The 22,006-nt window shown below is 35.4% G+C and overlaps 1 protein-coding gene across 1 annotated transcript in view; it reads right to left on the bottom strand.

Annotated features, from left to right (window-relative positions):
- The window catches only part of SESTD1 (SEC14 and spectrin domain containing 1), a 141,425-nt gene that overhangs the window by 90,239 nt on the left and 29,180 nt on the right, over positions 1-22,006 (bottom strand). Inside the window, exons 3-4 of the mRNA XM_024122173.3 lie at positions 7,478-7,569; positions 4,298-4,406 (exon numbers count right to left, since the gene is read on the bottom strand). Coding sequence (XP_023977941.1) covers positions 4,298-4,406; positions 7,478-7,532 — 164 coding nt within the window. The 5' untranslated portion in view covers positions 7,533-7,569. The remainder of the gene's footprint in view (positions 1-4,297; positions 4,407-7,477; positions 7,570-22,006) is intronic.

The raw sequence follows: 22,006 nt of genomic DNA on the forward strand, positions 1-22,006 counted from the left end.
AGAAGCATGTCCCATAAAAAAAAATAATAATAAAGAAGAGCCATCCCAATGTGTATAAAGTAGATAACGAACAAGAATCTGCTGTATAAAAAATAAATTGAAAAAAAAAAGAAGAGCCATCCCAGTCACACTCTCACAGACTATACTGAACCAATCAGTGTTATATTCATATTCAAATTACCTTCTAAGTGCTCTGCAGAGTCCTGTAAGCTCCAAGGAGGCTCCTTAAAAGCGGGTGAGGGGGCACTGCAGCGGAAGTGGAATTTGAGAAGGCGGGGATGAGCAGGAATGGCTGTGGGCCTACACTTCTAGCTCTTTTATAAATTTAGTTTCTCTGTAAGATTTTCTTTGAATAAAAATGTCCACAAATAAATTTTTTAAAATTCTGAATGTACAGAATATATGCCCCATAGAATTCTGGCAGTTACAAAACTACTTGTATGGGATTCAAATGATATTTCACCATACACAGCTGTTATATCTCCTTTCATAATATATTTTAAGTCGTTTCTATGACTTTATTGCTAAGTCTGGTTGGTTCCTTCAATATCCATATAACAAACACCTAAGGTCTCCAAATCATTTTTATTGGCCTTGTGAATATGGAGATAAATGAAACATGGCTCTGCACTCTAATACCAGACTGATTTAACAGTAAACTCTATGACATCAAGCAGAAGTGAATAGGAAAAGCTGCCTAAAAGGGCTCCTTACAAATGTAACAATGACAAAAAAGGTTGAGAAGCACTGATGCATATGTTTTGCCACATGTTTTTAAAAAGCTGGTTGTCTCAATATCTTATAATCATACTTTGTGTAATAGTACTGACACAAATTTCATTTTATACTTTGAATGTGAATATGCTTCTGACTCAAATTTTTGAAATATATAAAGAAAGGATATGAGATAAAGATCTACTTGCGAGGTTTTGTTTAGTGCTAATCTCAGTATTTACTTTTTTAATGAAAAGATTTGTAGATTAATTTATATATCTTTTCTTTATCTCCATAAGGTAATCTTGAATTTGATTCTGTTTTCTGAGTCATGGACTCAATTTCTAATCATGTTGTTTATGTCTAAAATGTACAGCAATCGCTGGTATGACAAAAGAAAAACTCCATTTACCTCTCCTAAAATTTAACATTCAGGTTGGCCCAGCTGTGTCAGTCTATGTTATTTCTTATTAAAAACCCTTTGCAGAAAATGGGGCAGTAATGGTTAGTCTTGAACTCCACACAGACCTGGACATGAGGAGTTACCTGAACATAAACTTAGTATTCAGGTCAGGTTACGATTAACCTGAACTTCTCCTTTCTTCTCAGCCCTCTGCTCAAGAGTCAGAAACCAAAAACAAGCTTAGGACCAAGCTGTGTGTAAAGGAATCAGGAAATGACCCCATTTTCAACTGTACTGGGTTACCCATTTAAAATAGGTATATATCACACCTTGCTCCTGGTCATGAAACTAAGCATAAAATATGGGTAAGAACTGAATAGTTTCTTTCCATTTTTAAATAACTTTTACAAAGCTGTTACTATATTCAGAATGTTAACATTTTCACTGCAATGAAAGACTACTTTTGGACATCTCCTATAAAGAAGAGGCCGCATTAGCTAGCTACACTGCTGGAGCTGTCTGGAGACATTCACAGCTGGGAGGAGTTAAGCTTTAACAGCAGGGAGAAACAAGTCACACCAAAAAAAAAATGCAGACATACTAAAAAAGGAAAAACTTTCTAGACCCAAGCTGAGACTGATCTGACAGGGTAAACTTAAAAACAGTTCTGGGATGGAAAGATGGGTGGACAAACACATAGATATGTGATAAAGTATTACAACATTAGTTGCAGGCTTCTAAGTGATGGGCATAATGGTGTTTACTGCACTATTCCTTCAACTTTTTTGTGTAGTTGAAATCTCTCATAAAATCTCTCATAATTTAAAAGCAGTTTTGAATGGCAGACATTCTGAAGGAGAAAAATCAGTTTTTAAGGTTGCACCTAATAAACTACTCTCCAGAGTTGCAATAAGAGCTCGAAAACCCTCTAGCTCTCTAATGAAATGGCAAGCACTGATATAAAGCTGCCAACTACGTTTTTAAATGCCAAAGTTATAGGAGGTTGATCCAAGAAAGCAGAAGGCTAAAAATTCAGGGCGTTCACAAATATTTGAGACGGTCAAACTTTAGCAGAACAATTATCAAAAATAAAGTATCCAGGTATCTATTTTGTCTTGCTAAATTAAGTTCTTTCATCTTGCTTCAACTTACATCTTCTCTATTAGCCGGCAGGTAGGTATGTGTAGCTCTGCAGAAACTGATTCATAATTTACATTGAAATAGTACTACATATATATCTATATAAGAAAGAAAGAGAGAGAGAGAATGTTTAAATAGTGTAGGCTATTTTGCCCTCCATTGTACTTCCTGTTTGCACACCCAGAGTGAGCAGACAGGCTGCATGAGCGAAACTGGTCGTTTAGCCTGCCTCCGTTACCCAGTGCCTCTTACAGTGTGAGCATCCTGGCAGGCTGAGCATGATTCTAGGATATACAAGCGTGCATTTTCTTATCACAAACCTAACCACAAGCCAACTGTGTCTTCCAGAACTCAGCCTCAATGACTGACATGTTCCAATGCTGGAAGAAAATCTAGCATGTTCACGGAAAAATAGTTTGTAAGTCTCTAATTCTTCCTTAGGCATTTTTCAAGGGAAATTTTGACTATCAGTAATTTTTGCATTACATTCTAACTTCAGAACCTCACCCCACATAAGATGCAACTACACTGTACTCTATTCATTTGAAGTATGAGGAGCTCTGGATTGGTGTCAGGAACTGCAGATTCTAATCCCAGGTCTACTGCTAATTAGCTGTGTGATCCTGGGCAAGTAACTAACTTCCGAGTCTCAATTCCCTCAACTGTAAAATAAGGCAGTTGATTCAGATTGTCTCTAAGTTCCCTGAACACTTTTAACTATCTATGAATCCATGAATATTTTTTTCATAATTTGTTAGCTATATGTTTAGCTAGTGTCATTTACCTAAAAAGCAGTTCGTTATCTAATGATGAATAATACAAATTGGCAATCAGCAGCTCAGAGAATTAGCAAGGTTATTCAATACTAATACACTGTGAAGTCTGATAACTTTCTTTTCCAGAAAGTAAAAAGACTGAAAATTTTCACTTTAAGACCTCTATTTTCCCAATATTGAAAAAACATTCAGCAACAGAATCATTATATTATTCACCAATATTGGAAGCAGATGTGATTAAAGTCACAGTTGTTCTAAAAGGTAATTTTAACCCTGTATTCTTCAAGGTGGTTTATAATGAAATAATCTATTATGTCAATAATGCAAATATAGGAAAAGGATACAAAGAATTGTTTGCTGACTAAAATGTTTAAAATTCACTATTTCGAGCTTAAGAGCATTATGTAAAAGATAGTTTTGTTCCTTTTACCACCTCTATATTTTACAAACGCACACAAAAAAATCTGCCCTCATTCCTGCACTTTGCTGCAGTGGTTTGCAAATGTGACTGCATATTAGAATTATCTGGGCAGCTTAAAGACTTTTTTTTAAAGTCTGATGAGCAGTCCTCCCCAAAACAATTGGATCAGACTCTCTGGAGGTGAACCCACAAGCATTAAAATTTTGGAAAAAATCTCCAGATGATTCTAATGTGCAGTCAGACTTCAGCCCCCAAATATCACATATGGGAAAGGAAGTTGGGGAGGGGGCTTTTCTGTTCTTGTTGTTGAAATGATGGGTAGGCTCAAGCAAATACAAAGGTTTAAGTTTGGTCTTCACCAAAGAAATATAAAAATTAAAATTCCAATGATCTTTGGATTAAAATATAAACATTTTTTGCATTTTTTAAAAATAAAAATGTTTTAAACTCCAAATAGCTTTCATTCAATATATTAAAACACACAGATGTATTTTTATCTATATAGTGAAATAGCTACCTAAATACAAGAGCTTTCTACTGAATTCACTTTTCTAAGTTTTCTCAAATTACATGGTATATAGACAGATGCTCAATCTTTGCATTCCTTAAAAGTTGACAGTATATACATTTTAGAAATCGGTATCATTTAGTGCATCAAGAATATAAAATGTCTTTATTTTATCTGCTGTGGCATCATATATTATTGATTCTCGTGTTTTCAATTATAATTTCACTGCTAATAAAAGCAGATAAGATAGCAAAGTATACTTTAACAATAGCAGGAATCATTCGTAAGTAAATGAAAACATATTGAAATTTAAGAAAAGACACCTTTAGAGTCACCTTGGAATGCTGAGTAGGTAGTCTAAGGTGACACTCAGCTCATCCATATTTGTCTGTTCCAGGCATAATGGAATTGTCAGAATGAGGCCACTTCGCCTGTCCTTTCCTCCTATTAAAGAAAAAAATATATAAATTTAACATGTAAGAGATATTAAAACACTAAATGAATTATATATATTTGCATCCAATGTTACTACAACAATTACAAGTTTAAGACATCGGTAAAAAACAATCTAATGGCTGTTTATTTTATATATTGTAAATGTTTATAGTAGTACAGCAAAATTATACAAAATTTAGAAAAAATAAGAGGAAAAAAATTCACCAATGAAATCTTCACTTAAACATAGCAATTTTCATTTTGTTTAATTTCTTCCATTTAGTCTGCTTCTGATTGTAATCAATTCATCAAACATCTATTGTGTGCCTAGCACAGTAAGCATTTGCAAGTAAAATAACAAAAATTTCTAATCAACCTAGGAAGAAAAACTTTAAGTCGTAAGAAATAACAGTATGAAATATGACAGATAATTTGCTAGGCTGTGTTGTACAAAATATATATAATATTATAAAAAGGGATTTAGAAAATGGAGAAAATGATAAGAGCTGTAATAAATGTAAAAAACTTCATAGAAAAGTTAAAACTTAAGAAAAATGAATAGAATTTATAAACCAAGTCCAAAGAGCATTCCGTGATGAGGAATGATCTGAGTTAACTCACAAAGGTCAGACAGGCATTCTTTGTTCATGAGGCAATAAAGGGAAAGCCCTGTCCAGCTGAGAAGAGTGCACGGGACCTGGATATAGAAGTCTGAAAGCCAGGAAGTGGAACGCACTTACATTTCATGGATGTTCAAGTTCTCTTCGATTTTCCATAAGCATTAAAATATAACTAGTACTTTTATACACACACAGTTTCTTTGAAAGCTCCCCACATGATTGATTTTCTCACTGAAGTCCATCTTTTGACCCAACTGACATTTATGGCAATTTTAGAAACTTAAAAGCCAGCAAATACTAAAGCAAACAATTTTATATGATCTCTATCACTAAAAACTTAAAGCACTGAATTGAAAAAAAATGATTCCTATGAATAACATGGATGCAATTCACAAGGTACCAACCATAAATGATCTTTTATCATGTAAATTACTGATAGTCAACCACTTTGTTTAATCTCAATAAATGGCAATTTCAAATGGTTCAACTTAATCGAGAATCAATAGTGACTTCAACTGCAAATGTTGTTTTGTTTAGAATACAGGTTTTATTTTTTTTTTAATAGACTGCAACCGTGGCTTTCAAACTGTATCCCCTGAATGATTTTGTTGGTTTGAGAAGTTTTTCTCTATTATTAAAAAAGTTTGAAAATTACTGGTTGAAATAATTAACGGTCAAGAGCAAGTCAAGAGGAATTGGGTTCAGAGAAGTCTCATTTTCTCCTCAAAAATCACTAAGCCCTGCATTAAACCAAACTGCAAAAAGGTTCATATCTGAATTGCAGCACTCTGACCCACTGTGGAATTGTCTGCAGAGCACAGGTCTAACATACAGGATTACATTTAACCTCATGCCTTCAGCTTTCACTAAGGGACAATAAAATAATCACCAGTGTAGATGCAAAAGAAGGCAGATGTCAAGAAGAAGAAGATTTTCAAGATAGGTATGGTCACTAGGGTCAAATGCTGCACAGAGACAAGTAAAATAAGAATGCAAAAATGTCACTGATAAAGATTTTTTTTAAATAGTAATATCCACTCTTGGCAACAGTATGGGCAAAGTGGCTTTTTTTTTAAATTGAAGTATAGTTGATTTACAGTGTTTCAGATGTACAGCAAAGTGATTCAGTTATACACATACATATATATCTATTCTCTTTCAGATTCTTTTCCATTATAGGTTATTACAAAATATTGAATATAGCTCCCTGTGCTATACAGTAGGTCCTTGTTGTTTCTATATTTCATACTTAGTAGTGTTTATCTGTTAATCCTAAATTCCAAATTTAACCCTCCCCTCGTTCCCTTTTGGTAACCATAAGTTTGTTTTATATGTCTGTGGGTCTATTTCTGTTTTCAAACATGCATTTTCATACACTGGTGGGAGAAACAACAATTGACATAATATTCTTATAGGGCAATCTGACAAAACCTTAAAATGTAAGTGTAAATTCTCTTTAATACTTCCAGTTGTAGGAATTTATACTGCTGGACTTGTACAAAATGCACAAACTGAATAATAACGTTTCCTACAATACCATTCATATCATAAGAAAATAGACAGAAAACGTAAGTGTCAACTGGTAAGGGAAGAAGTTTTTTTAAAAAAGAAAACACATATTAAATAAAGAACTAATATTACTGGTGGAATTCAATATCTTATTTTCTCCTTTATAATGTACACTAGAAAAACATGCCAATTTACAGAGAGATACAATATACATTGAAAAGGACATTAGTAGCCTAAATATCAAGACAATTCTGAAAGGACCTAAAGAGTATAAGAGAGAAAAAGCAAGATAATATAACTTAAATAATCTTCAATAGGTGGGTCACAGTACCTATTCTAAAGCATATGCAAATTTACTCAATGGTCCAAAATTCCAGAAAATTGCTACACCCAGCGTCACCACTGCTTTCACACTAGTAACATATCTCGAAACTTCTCTTTGACTCTTCTCAGTCAATGCAGACTTTGGGTTAATAATGGAAGGTAAATTCAAGCCTTATGACCAAATTCGAGCAGTAAAAAGTGAAAACCATGTAATTCATATCTCATAACTCCCCCTCATAGGAAGATGGAAGACAAAAGCTAGGATGGGATAACACAAAAATGAATTACTCTATATTTCAGAAACAATACTTTAGATGCTGGTTAGTCAATTATTCTCAGCCTGTATTAATTATTTCATTTTTATATGAGAAGTGAGATGTCATGACATCTACCTTGTAGAGGTCATTTAATCAAATTACAGAACAGAATAAAAACTGGCTGCCAAGCACCAACAGTGACAGAGTTGGCTTGCACAGCTATCCATTCTGAGTAAAAGGTATCTCAGAAATACCTTTAAAACAAAACCTTCAGAGAAAAATGAAATGTCTTTCTGCCAAACTTATCAAAGAATAAAAGATTAAACAAATTTATACATCAAACACTTCCAATTTTAAGAAGAAAACATACCTGAAAGGAAGGCTAGTTTTTTCTTCAGAATGGGTAATATTACCGAGGCCTCCATTTTACTCCAGTAAACTTCCTCTAGTAAATTTTCCTTTCTGAAAACACAGAAAGTTAAATGTCAACTACAAGATAATAATTACTCTATGAAATATATACAGGCATACCTCATTTTATTATACTTCACTATATTGTGTTGTTTACAAATTGAAGGCTTGTGGCAACCCTGCATTGAGGAAGTCTACTGCTCATTTTTCCACCAGCATTTGCTCATTTCGTGTTTCTGCGTCACATTTTGGTAATTCTTGCAATATTTCAGACTTTCTATTATTATATTTGTTATGGTGGTCTGTGATCAGTGATCCTTGATGTTACCACCGCAAAAAGGTTACAACCCGCTGAAGGCTCAGATGATGGTTAGCATTTTCTAGCAATAAAATATTTTTAATTAAGGTATGTACATTGTTTTTTTAGACATAATGTTATTACACAATTAACAGACTACAGTATTACATAAACATAACTTTTATTTGTACTGGGAAACCAAAAAATTCATGTGACTTGCTTTACTGCAGTATTTACTGTGGTCGTCTGCAACCGAGCCAGCAGTATCTCTGAGGTATGCCTATATTTATGGCTTACGCAGGGTTTCTCAATCTCAGAATTATGGACATTTTGAGTCAGATTATTTATTCTTTTTTGTAAGGAGTTGTCGCATGCCTTGTAGAATATTTAGCAGCATCCCTGGCCTCTACCCACTAGAATACTTATAACATTCCCCCTTCCCAGTTGTGACAACCAAATGTCTCTAGACACTGCCAAATATCCTCTGGCAGGCAAAAATCACAGCTAGTTGAGAATCACTGGCTTAACTGTTTTTCGGAGCAATGTTCTTAGGCTAGAACAGTGCTTGGTACATAGCAGTAACTCAATAAATTATTTGTTGGATAAAGGAATGAATCAATTAATCAAACTTGCAATATTCTATTACTCTCCTTATTATTTACACAGCTTAATTCCAAATATCTGATTCTTTCAGATCCACTATTAAATGGCTTTCTCTCACTTCTCATATTTTTGCTTCCCCATAACATATGATAACTCACCTTATACTCATGTTTACCTCAAGTTATTTCCCAATACACTATTTCAATTTTTGCCCTCACTGTTAACTGTCTCTATCTCTCTACACTTTATATTTTAAATTTGCCAGGGAAAAATCTGATTAGCCTAGTTATCTTTTTGTACCAAGCCATAATTCACTGATCTTGGTTTAGTTTTCTAGTGTTCACTCAGGTACCCCCAGGGGTTATGGAAAATACAAAATGGGACTATCCATACAGCAAGGGCTAAGAGCAAGACAGTTTCCTTTAAATGGGAGCTTTGGCATGGCAGGCATCTATATGCTTGGCCAGTCCAATGTACCATCAAAGCAGGATTTTAAGAAAAGCAGGACGTTCAAAACAAAACAGAACAAGAAAATCAAAGGTTCAATTATATTAGCCACCTAAACTTAAATTTCATGTCTGAGAGAGTATTCTCCATCACATTTATCCCTCCTTCCCTTGTCCTACACCCACGCACCATCACTATATACTGACAGTTCCTTGGGTGACACTGTAAAATTGCATTGCATTTAGTGAAAGTATACTCTTTTATAAACAGCCTCCTCTTTTTTTATTGAACTATAACTGACATAGAAAATATATTAGTTTCAGGTGTACAGTATGATTTGATACTTGTATATATTGTGAAATGATCACCACAATAAATCTAGTTAACATCCACTACTATAAATAGTTGCAAAAAATTTTTTCTTGTGATGAGAACTGTTAAGACCTACTCACTTAGGTCTTTCAAATATGCAATATAGTGTTATTAACTACAGTAATCAGAAAGCACACTCTCTTGAAAATAATTTTCCAGCAGAGCAGAAAATGTGACTCTGTATTACTTATTCAGCAAATACTTGCTATGAACCTATCCCATTTCAAGCACTGTGCTTTCAGCTGGAGCTAAAAACTCAAGTCACAGCCTTGCCCTGAAAAAAATGTAGTCTTTTGAAAAAACTCCCAGATTACTTGGGGAAAAAAAGATGTAGTCTTATTACTTGTCAGATAATGACTACACAAGCAAGACTACTTAAAGAAGTATATTATTTTACAGCTTTTGTATATACAACTAAAAGAAAATCACTACTATTTGTATATATCTACAAAAGAAAACATGCTGTCAAAGTAAATATGATATATTCTCCAAGTTTGATCCTTGAGTATTTGTTTGCAATTTGTTCTTTCAGTTTTGTTCTACAACAGCCCAGGCTAACATACAATTAGTAGGAAGAATGACGGAAAAGCTCATGTTTTACATGTTTAACCTAAAATAGTAGCACTTCATGTTTCCAGATCAGTATCTTGACCTGATGAGTTTTTTCTCCAGCACTACAAGAACCAGACAGTTCAGACTCACGTCTAAGCTCCCTTCTCTGGTGACCAGCTTGTCAAAGACCAGATATAAAAGTCTGATAATGATGATTAAGCAAGTTAACATTTACCAAGTGTTTACTACAAGCAAACATTGTTCTAAATGATTTACTTATATTAATTTAATTACTCCTTACAACATTTCTATGAGATAACTACTATTATTAACCCCATTTTATAGAAAAGTGAGATAACTACTATTATTAACCCCATTTTATAGAAAAGTAAAATGGGGCTGAGAGAGATTAAATGCAGCCCAACATCTCAAAGCTAGTAGGTGGGGAAGTCAGGATTCACACCCAGGCAATCTGGTTCCAGTAATGATGTTCTCATATCACGTGATCAGCTTACCAATAAAACAGCCCTGAAAATATCCAGTGACATCTGGCCAACTGAACAAGATGGAGTTCTAGCTTTTGCAATATCGGTGCAAATGTCAACACAGTGAAAGGGGCATTACTAAGAATTATTATTAAAATAGTTTTGAACTCACAGACCCCCCCGAAACCTAGTAACAAGAGAACTGCTGATCTAGGCTGTCAATGGGATGCTCCAGACAACTTCTCAACTGCCTTTGTGTCCTTCCTATTTTCTGGGCCTATTTCTCCATCCTTCTCATAAATTCTGAGTTATATAACATCCTTCTAATGAACCCCTTTCTGCTTAAGTTTTAGCTAGAGCAGCCTTCTCTTTTAGTCAATGGAGAAACTTGGTACAGGAAGCAAAACTGCAATTCAGAGTTTGGTAGGTCATATCTGCAATCACTCAGCGTCGCTGCTTCTTCTTTGTAGGTTCCCCCCCCCCCCAATCTGTTGCCATTTATTCTGAATGAAAATGTCCATCAATACACTGAGGGTTAAGCCTTGTCACAATAAAACCTAATTAATCAGTACCCAAGAAAAAAGAACCTCTGGAATTCCTAAGGCATAAGAAATGATAGCTGCAGGTAACCCTTTGAATAATATGTGTGTTATCTAAGCTTTGCAAGTCAGGTTATCAATTTTATGCCAGCAAGTGACATATTTTTTACCACTGTGTTCTCCACATACTTAAAGTGCAAAAGGGAGATGGTTTCAATCTCTACCTTGGCAAACTATAGTACCCAGAAGCAATCTTACATTTCATCACTGTCTCCTGAGACACAGATGCTCTTTCCAAACTTTCCATGACTTCACAAAACCACCTCAGTATGGCAAAATACTAATTTTTTTTTTAATCCAACAGCCTTTTTTTTTTAAAGAACATTTTGAAAGTGATGAAAAAGTAATTTAAAGTCATGAGAAATACAGATTTTTGGCTGTGTGCGCCAATATCAAATGAATTGATGAATAAAATGTGAAGCAGTCAAGAGATGAAAGCTGTAATGTTTACTCTTTATATCTTCCTCCCTTCTACAGTCTCCTTTACATCAATCTCTTTCATTGTTATCATAAAAGAGATGGGTAATAAAAAGTAATGATTAGTGTACTACTAGTTCCAATTAAATGTGGTTTTGCAAAAGTCATTTGTTTTACATTTTTCAAGTCACTAGCACAGCCATAAGAAAAAAAATCTGCCTATTTCTAGTTATATAGTTCATAGAATAAAGTAATGTACAAAACACACAAAATAAAGAGAAAATCCTGCAAAAGACAATACAACCATCCACTACCGTCACCACAACAAATGTTAAATAACATGAGGTATCTGCTCATGCTCTTCTCCACTGGGTAGATATAGATCATTATTTTTCACAAGAAGCTTATTCAACCTAAATATATCTGAGTGAATTATATTCTCAAACAAGGAATGAAGTCAGTGGCGGCAGACATATACCTGATATGAATCAATGGAAGTGACAAGGAAAACACGTTTTTTAAAAAATTTGCCAGTGAAGCGGGCCAAAAAATGGCAGAAAATTCAACAATTCACAACTTGCTTAACACAAACATGTCATATTTCATATATGGCTATTTTAAATGACCTAATTTAAGTCACGATTTATTATACGTAAAAGAGGCAGAAAGCCAGAGTTTATAGCAGGTGAGGTGCCTTGGAAACTGGTGAATATAAAGGAAAATGTGCAACCATGACTGCATGTTGCTTTCAACCAAAAGCAAGAAACAGCAAAGTAAATTAACATTGTTCCTAGGTGCAAAATAAACCTTACCTAAAAACAGAATCCTACGTTAGGGATGATGAATTCTGAGAAATTCTGAAAAATGTAAGGAGACTAGGTTTCAACTGATATTTGTATCTATCTTCTAGTTTGAACATCTTTCTCAAGATCTTGAAGAGTTAAAAGAGGAAAACTGGGGCAACTAAGTAGTTAGAGACCAAGTCCCATTTATCTTTACATTTACTTACTCATTCATTCACTCATTTAACAAATCTACAATAAGCACCTACTAGATCGAGTCAAGGCGAGGCGCTGGATATATTTGGCATTCAAAAAATATCTGATTAATGAAGGGATAAATGAACGAACAAATGAACAAACATATGAGACCAACAGTAAAGGGAAACACATACCCTAGGAAACCTAACGTTATCACAACTACCTGAGAGTCAACACCTTGTGGTGTGATCATAGACCACATGTGCATACTTTTCCTTCAAAGCGGCTCCTCCCAGCTCCTTCTACTGGGACACTCTCCCACGGATCCAGCCGCTACATAAATCACTGGATGCCAGAGGAAGGCAGGTCTATGATGATGGTAAGGGGACCTCAATGGGTGCTATAGCAATGGGCAGCCGTTAGAGGGCAGCAGAGGATGTGTTTAAGGAGCAGGAAAAGCGAACTGCAGGCCTTTTAATCAAGACTGGGCAAATTACACTTCAAAAGAGACTGTAATTGATGATATGAGTGGGTACACTGGAACTCCTCTCTCAATAAGCATAAATCAACCAGTTTATTTGGAAAATTTAGTTAGATTCTTCGAAGAGGCATTTTTAACAACCAGTGAAAACCCATTAAGATAGCCTAAGGCTAACTAAATCATCTCTAATGAGTCTACATCATGTAGACACGTAATGGCAATGAACAAAATCAGAATGCAGGCTCCTCAGTCCTGCATTTTCAGAAGAAATACTATAGCTGTCCTTAAATTCAGATTAGAAATACCTTCAACTACTGTGACACAGCAAGAGCAATCCTAGAAGAAAACAAACAAGCACACATAGGTACTCACTACTACCTAACTGGGCTCGTCACACTATGTATCCATATATAAAATTATGCAGAAGTCAACATTACTCAACTTTAGGAAAATATATCAGTAAAGCAGATCAACAGTTGAAAATACCTGTCATTTTTTTTATTATTGTAGGTGCCAGTGTATGATTACTAATCTGGTTTTACAATAACACTGACAGTTCTAAATGAAAGAAAAACAATCCTTTTGGACAGACTTTAAATGAAAATGATAAAATAATTATTAACTTTCATCAAAATACAGATCTATGCAAAACAGTAATTCTTCTAAATAAAACTGAAAGCTGAAATATCAAGTATTTTACAGACGGATCAGGACCTAGTTTATTCAGTGAGGGAGGGAGGAAGCGGAAAGAGAAAGTTCTGAGGTTTCTATGAAAACATAATCTACCTTGAAAGACAAGAAAATTCTATATTAAAGGTCCAATGGGACATGAAAAGTCCTACACTGTATTTAAACGTCAAAAATTCAAAAGCTTATGGTAATGATAGCCTACCACTTAAAAACCCTTTTCAAAAACAATATAAGCAACTACCCTACATCACCCTCCCTGCCCTGCCCCCTCTCCACAGGAGCCAGACACCAATATCTACAAAGTCAAAGGGAAGTCAGTTCTTTAAGGATTTCCCCACCTCTCTAGCTAGTCTACCAAACCCTTAGCAGCAGCAAACTTTCATTTTTGAAGGCCCAGCTTCAAGAAGTCCTTTACTCCATGACTTTTTCAAACCTTTGGCTTTTCTTGTCTGTGTTAATTTATAGATAAATCCTCCTTCACCAAAATTGGGGCAGCAAAAGGAAAAAGGAATATTGCTTTAGAGAAGTGAATCAGGCTGATAGAATTCCAATAAGGTAAAGGTATTTCTGGCATCCCCAGCTATAGAGTACCCTATAGCTAGGGCTTCTTCACCTGCTGTCAGAGCTCTCTGAGGTGAGCTCTCTTCCTGCACGGCTTCTGCATCTGAGTATTGCACTCCAAGAAGACTGGACCGCTTCCTTCCCCAGGGCAATGGATGTGTCTACTGAGTTCACCTGCCTGGGTACAGGTCTTCCTCCATCATCAGGGGAAGCACATGATAACTTTACAAACTCATGGTCTTATTTCTAGATCCCAGCCTCTCTTGACCTGCCGTAGGTGTCTCCTCCCTTCCTCTTTATCTCACAATTTCTCTGGGTCATCACTAAACCTGTTCTCTACTGACCTTTATCCTAGCAAGAAATGTTCCTCCTCTACACTTGGCAAAGACATACATGCCTTTCATTGAGCTAATCTCAGGCTAAATCTAATTCAGACATATAATAGTCTAACGGATTTGAACAGAAGTTCATATGTATCATCAAGTTCCTAATTCTAAATAACTGACATACAAATTAACTTTTAGTACCAAATTGTTTATATGTTGGATACCACACATATACAAAAGAGTACTTTTGTTCAAATGAAACAATATATATATAACACATGAATTAAGACTTTGGCACTATTAAGTTTTTTTGTTTATATAATGCAAATATTTGGTATATACCAAACACCACACTGGACAAAAAGTTAAAAATATAGTACAAAAGAAAGTTTAAAAAATTTAAGTTAACTAAAGAGATGGAAAAATGCTCAAAAAAATGGAAATTATTATGGCATTATCCAAGCAGAAAGAAGCCAGTGGAACATGTGAAAGTTGTCTTCCATCAGATTAAAAGTCCATTTAAAAAAACCATGTATATTATAATGTATTTTTGAGGTAAAACTACAAAAACAATACTGAACATACTGCAAATCCTTTAACTTGTTCAGTAACTAAAATGTCACATCACAATCACATGGAACAAAGTAATATAAGACATACGGAAAACTGTGAACCAGCACCTGTTATCCCTCAGAAGGATTGTTAGCAATACTAGATATCTTTCCCAAGCAAAGTCCTCCCCGACTGAAGACCTTTCTGCCATGGGATTCTGTTCCAAAGAGTTGTTCTCCCTGAAAGGCAGTCTGGTGCAATGGTAAACATCATGGTCTTAGAGCCAGGGTGTGACTCTGAGGCAGCCACTTACTAGCTAGGTGGTTTGGGCAATTCCTTTACTTTCTTTTATGGGCATAATCACCGAACCCACAGGACCCAGGATTAGGTGAGCTAATGTATGTATAGTCTTTAGTATACTCCAGAATGTTAAACACTCAATAAATGGTACCTATATTATTAACAGCTAAATTTTCCTTCCTCCACCAATTACTAGCTTACTACCACTGATTCTCCACGAAGGCCACAGCCAAAGCATTCCCACTAAGGCCTTCTTGGTCCAACAAACTAAAATGGGCACAAACATATTACACATAGCTTAATACATCTTGGCATTTTTTTATGTTCCAAGAGTATTATTTCATCCTCAGAACAACACATATTAATATCCCCATTTTTTCTGATGAGAAAGACTGAGGCACAGAGAAATTAAATAATTTGCCCAAGGTCATACAGAAATTAGTAGATTTATAACCAGGGATTTAGAACCATGGAGAGCATCTACTTCAATTTTTTCATTTTATTAATAAGGAAACTGTCTCAGTACATTTGGGCTGTTATAATAAAAATATCATAGATTGAATGGCTTATAAACAACAGAAGTTTATCTCTCACATTTCCGTTCAGACTGCTACAATGAAAATACCATGAAGTGGGTGTCTTATAAATAAAACAAATTTATTTCCCACAGTTCTGGAGGCGGGGAAGTCCAAGATCAAGGCACAGGGAGATTCAGTGTCTGGTAACGGCCCACTTCCTGGTCCTCAGAGAGCCATCTTCTACATTTGTCCGTACATGGTAGTAGGGCAAGGGAGCTCTCCAGGGTCTCAATACTAATCACCTCCTAAGGCCCCATCCAAATACCATCAACTGGGGATTAGTTTTCAACATATGAATTCTGGGGGGATACAAATATTCAATCTAGAGCAGAAACAGAGATCTACAGACAGAGATTTACCCTTCTAAGGCCACAAAGCACGTGAGTACTAGCATGAAACTCAGACTCCTAAAACCCTGCACAGAGCTTCTCTCCACTACACTGTCACATAATAAAATCAAAATTAAAAACACATGAATAAAAGAGAACCATTATTTCTACATATGTTAATAATTTTTTAAAACAATTATGTCCCTGTGAAAACATACACACAAATGTTCATAGCAGTATTAGTCAAAACACTAAAGACATGGAAACAACCAAATGTCCATCAATTCTAAATGGATAAACAAAACATGGTACATCCATATAATAGAATATTACTTAGCAATAAAAAGGAATGAAATATAGATACATGGTACGACATGGATGAACCTTGAAACATTATGCTAAGTGAAAGAAGCCAGACACAAAAAGTCACAAATTGTATGAGTCCATTTATATGAAATATCCAAAAGAGGCAAATCTATAGAGACGAAGTAGGTTAGTGGCTGCCTAGAGGTGGGGAAGTGTGGGGAATGCACTGCTAACAGGCAGAAGGATTCTTTGGAGGCGATGGACGTGCTGTGAAATCAAATTGTGGTGACGAGTCTATTTAAATCTATTTAAAAAATCACTGAATTGTACACTTAGATTGGGTAAATTTTATGGCTATAAATTTTACCTCAATAAAGCTAACAAAAAATAATTAAAAAAACAAAAAACAGAATTGCTCATTTTGTAAATCAGGAAAATCTGCATGAAAGTGATGAGCACTTTAAGTATTAAAAAATAAAAACTAAAGATGTGTAAGCAATATGTTCCAGAAAGTCTGTACAATGAATTGCATATGCTGAGCATTTTATCCCCTGACTTCCACTATAATTAGAACACACTACTATGACAGAACTTCAGCTGCAAAGACAAATTTCCTTCAACATTGTACATTCTGGATGGAGTAAGATAAGAAAAAAGATTAAATGGATTAAATAGAGGGAAGAAAGGAGAGTGTAAGCAATAATATTGATACCACTTTTATGTTCACAGTTGCCCAAACTATCACTTTAGGTAAACTGGCATTTAGATTTGCTTTTTATTTTTAACCTATACGGAGATTTATAAATAATGGTCTTATCTCAGGGTATCTCAAAATTTTCATACCAACACACATAAAAATATCCAAGATTTGAATAAAGGTTAAATATTTATTGCTTTCAACAGTATCACATGTCTTAAAACAAACTGTTTACTTTTGATAAAAGTGTAAAATATGGGCTTCCCTGGTGGCGCAGCCGTTGCGCGTCCGCCTGCCGATGCAGGGGAACCGGGTTCGCGCCCCAGTTTGGGAGGATCCCACGTGCCGCGGAGCGGCTGGGCCCGTGAGCCATGGCCGCTGAGCCTGCGCGTCCGGAGCCTGTCCTCCGCAACGGGAGAGGCCGCAGCAGAGGGAGGCCCGCATACCACAAAAAAAAAAAAAAAAAAAAAAAAAAATGTAAAATATACCTCTGAATTAAAATAATACTAAGACTTTTCGGCATTCCCTAAAACTCAAAGGCTTAGAGGATCACTCAATGCAAATCACTTTGTTTTTTTCTTTTTTCTTTTTTTTTTTTTTGCGGTACGCGGGCCTCTCACTGTTGTGGCCTCTCCCGTCACGGAGCACAGGCTCCGGACGCGCAGGCTCAGCGGCCATGGCTCACGGGTCTAGCTGCTCTGCGGCATGTGGGATCTTCCCGGACCGGGGCACGAACCCGTGTCCCCTGCATCGGCAGGCAGACTCTCAACCACTGCGCCACCAGGGAAGCCCAATGCAAATCACTAAAAGGTGGAATGTGAAATTAGTTATCTGTATATTTCCTTATACCTCCAAATAAAATAACGACTAATATTATTGAGAATGTTCTATATATAAAGCAGTATCCTAATCCCTTCATGTTCATTGCTTCATTTATAACTCACAACTATCCTATGAGGCTAGAATTACTGTTATTACCATTTAACAACTAAGGAAACTGAGGCTAAGTGAGATGAAGAGTGGTTAACGTGCCCAAGGTCGTGCAGTTAAAAAGCAGCAAAACTGGCATTTAAACCTAAGGCTGAGTCCAAGGCTTAAGTGACATCACTTCTCATGCTCTTGTTTAACACAGTGACCTGTATTATGATATGAATAATAAAGGTCTTTAACATCTCTCAAATAGAACTGTTCATTTTTTCAGATGTAATGACAGTATGGTTATATTTATTAAAAAGACTACCTTATTTTTTAGTGACAGATACTTCAATATTTACAAACAAAATATGTCTGGGATCTGCATCAATAATGGGGAGGGGCAAAATACATGGAATAGGATTGGTCACATTGACAATTGTTGAAAGTAGACAGATGATGGGTGAACAGTGGTTCATTTTACCACTCTCTCTGCTCTTGTATGTTTGAAAATGTCCATGATTAAATTAAGAAAAAATATTCACATATTCACCAACATATCCTAAAGCTCTTTATGTAGAAAGATCTGAGTATTTGGTCCCCATGTAAAATTGCTGAGGAGGAGAAGACCAATTCTGACACACAAAATAACCAGAAGATAAAAAGAAGCAGATAGGCAGGCAGAATCCCTGCTTTCACCGCTGCGTTGGCACTGGAGACTTGTTTCCTGTGCCTTTAGGTTTTTCTAACTTTGTGACTGGAGTCATTTTCCCAGCAGTCTCCCTCTTTTATATATCACTATATCATACTCTTTTATAAGAAATTAAATTACTAAAAAAAGCAGAAGCTTATGTCCACAACAGGCATTCACTGTGATGTAGTGGCTGGTCAGAAGACAGGAAGATCTCTTAGGTGGAAGACTCAATTAAGTACCATACTGTTTGACTCAAAAAAGAAAGAGAGTCCCAAGGTTTTGCATGTAACACATATTAACACTTAAGAGCATGTTCCAATTTAATAACAACTTGTTTTACCTATACAGTCAACAGAGCCAAAAAAGTTATTTCTGAAATCTTATGCAGGTGTTAGCTCAGTCATTTGAATGCATCCACTTGTTTGCCCAGGACAAAGCCTGGCACATGACCAGTGCACAATAAATATTCATTGAATAAAATCCCTTCTCACAATCCTGCCAGCTTTCTCGTTTAAGTGTCACTGGGCAGAATAATTAGGAAGAAGGAGAAGAAGCAAGGGAAAAACAATCAGATAATTTTAAATTTGACAAAGCACTATGAAAAGAGCATGCATTTACTCTGAAGAGAATATTAAATTACATAGTTCAGGGACCTTAACTGAAACATCTTGGGACCTGGCCCATCGGGATCATGAATGAAGAGAGGCATTTTATAAAGCCTTCTTTATGCTGAGCCAACTCTAAATTTTGGCTTTTAGAAATGGCTTATTTAACTTTACTACATTTATAGCCTAAGTGAGTTTTCATTACCTATTTTCAACACTTGGAAAAAGTCACTATTTAAATGAACACTTTTTCATTTTCTGAAATTGCATCTTCACTTTTATTACAGCATTCACCATCAGCCCCTCCTCCACCTCACTTTCTCATTTTAATATCTATAAATACTTTTCAGTTCCTAGTTCTTTCTTGCAATATTTAGATGGCTCCTGATTCTAGCACCCACATCTCACTTGTCAGATCATCTGATCTGTAGAATCCACAAAACAACCACGGAGGAAACTTTGGGATTCCTCTGGACAGCCAAAAAGAAGCTTTGACAGCAAGTATTTTGAATAATTGAAGCAATATCATGTCTGCCATCAACTAATCCTATATTTTGGAAGGGAGACTATGGCAACAGCAATTAGAAAGAATACTACTTTTTTATTGGAACACACTACATACAAAATCAAATTTTTTAAAGTAAGAAACTGTTTACTTTACAGAAAAATGATTTAAGTTTAAAAGGGCTTTCTTGAAGTGGCCCCTGCTTCTAGTACAAAGCATACCAGTTAGGTAGGAGGCAACAAAGCAGCACTTCCCATTTTTAATGACTTCTGTACTGTTTGTGGAAGCCCTGAAAATAAGCAGAGGCAGAAGGGTGTCATAATTAAGAACTAGAGTCAGACTGACCTGGGGTCAAATCCTAACTCTGCCCCTTATCAGCTGTGTGACCTTAAGCAGGTTGCTTTACCTCTCACCCTGGTTTTAGTACCTAAGAGGGCCCAGCTGCCATTCTGTGTAGGGTGAAAACCCAGCTTTCAATAAATCCCATTTTAGCTTAAGCTCATTACACTGGCTTCAATGCTTAAAATTAAAGGAACTAAAAATAAAACAATCACCCTTCCTGAACTCCATCCTTAAGATCCTCCCCGCTCCCAAGAATCTTCCTTGATATTGATATCTATCAACCAACCACTGAAGCAAACTGAGACACACACAATCCTTTCACCTACCAGAGGTATGTACTCTGCTACAGGAGGTACTCTGCTACAGTAACAGAGGAGGGTACTCTTAAATTAGTATTCTCACAAGTCCCTAATACATCAGCCTTGCTCACATAAATGCAGAGGCATGAGCACTTTTCATCTCTATAAAACTACTACAAAATTAAATCAGAACAATTACACTGATGAAAAATACCCCCCAAATCGATAACAAAGCAGAAAACGTTAATAAACATTCCAAACTCAATTGTATCTCCTTAAATACTAATTTGGTATATGAAAAAACACGTTGGATCACAAATTTAAAAACGAAAAACAGAACAAACAAAAGCTAACAGAAATGAAAAAAAGAAGTGAATGAAAAAGATAAAATTCTATCAGAATTGAAGACCAAATTGCAAGGTGCTCAAGAAAAAATTCAAATAAAAACTTCATAAAAGACACTGAAGAAAACAGTAAAAGAACCAAGAGGATGAAAATGAGATAATGAAGTAAAAATAGAGAGAAAGTTTTTCAAATGGAAGACAGACAAAGAAGATATAATTATGTGTAACTAGAGTCCCCATAGAAGAAAAACAAAACATTAGAATATTTAAAACTACAATCCAAAAAAAGCTTTTCAGAAACAAAAGGCCCAATAATACATATTAAAAGGATCCAGTAGGTAGAAGGGAAAACTGACCTGCTACAATAAACTCTAAGACATATCCTAATGAAACTATTAGACTTTAAAAATAAAAGGGAAAATAAAACCAAGCAAAGGTCAAATAAATTATAAGGGCAAGAAAATTAAGACTAGCATCAGATTTCTCAAAAATGACATAAAAAGCAAGGGCACACTGTAAGCAAGGAAAAAAAGTGTGAACCAAGCTGTCCTTCCAGTATCAAGGTTATAGAAAAACAACTTTACATATGCAAGAACTCAAGGAAAATTGTGCCCATAAGCTCTTAAGAAATCTACTAAAAATTGAGATATGTTTACCAGTAGGTGACTGGGAAACCTCAGCAAAAGACTGATGGTGAGGATTTAACACATTTAACTGTAGAACTAAGAGCAAAACAAAGTTGCAGTTAAGTTTGAAGAGAAAGTAGACATAATTCAACTAAAAACATGGGAGAAGAGAGAAAAAGAACACAAACTCATTGATTGTTCAAATAGCAATAGGTAAGAATCAAAGCACACCATTAAAAACTAAAGTAAAGGACAGTAGAAAGTTAAACAAGAAAACAAGGAAGAGGGCATTTTAAAAAGGCATAAGTACACAAGTAGCTACTATAACAAAAACAAAAAACAATAAATCCAAAATACCCAAAGAAATTTTTTAAAGGGAAGTGCAAAGAAAGCACATCACAAAGAAACAAAGAAAAATATAATATAATGCATACAATAGTATATATATAACATAAAATGACAAAACTGAGATTGAGCTCAACAGTCATTAACAGAAAATGATTTTCTAATACAGCTTATTAAAAAAGACGTAATTAGGGGCTTCCCTGGTGGCACAGTGGTTGAGAGTCTGCCTGCCGATGCAAGGGA

The sequence above is a fragment of the Physeter macrocephalus genome, chromosome 2 (genome assembly GCF_002837175.3).
Source record: "Physeter macrocephalus isolate SW-GA chromosome 2, ASM283717v5, whole genome shotgun sequence".
In the NCBI taxonomy this organism is placed as follows: Eukaryota; Metazoa; Chordata; class Mammalia; order Artiodactyla; family Physeteridae; genus Physeter; species Physeter macrocephalus.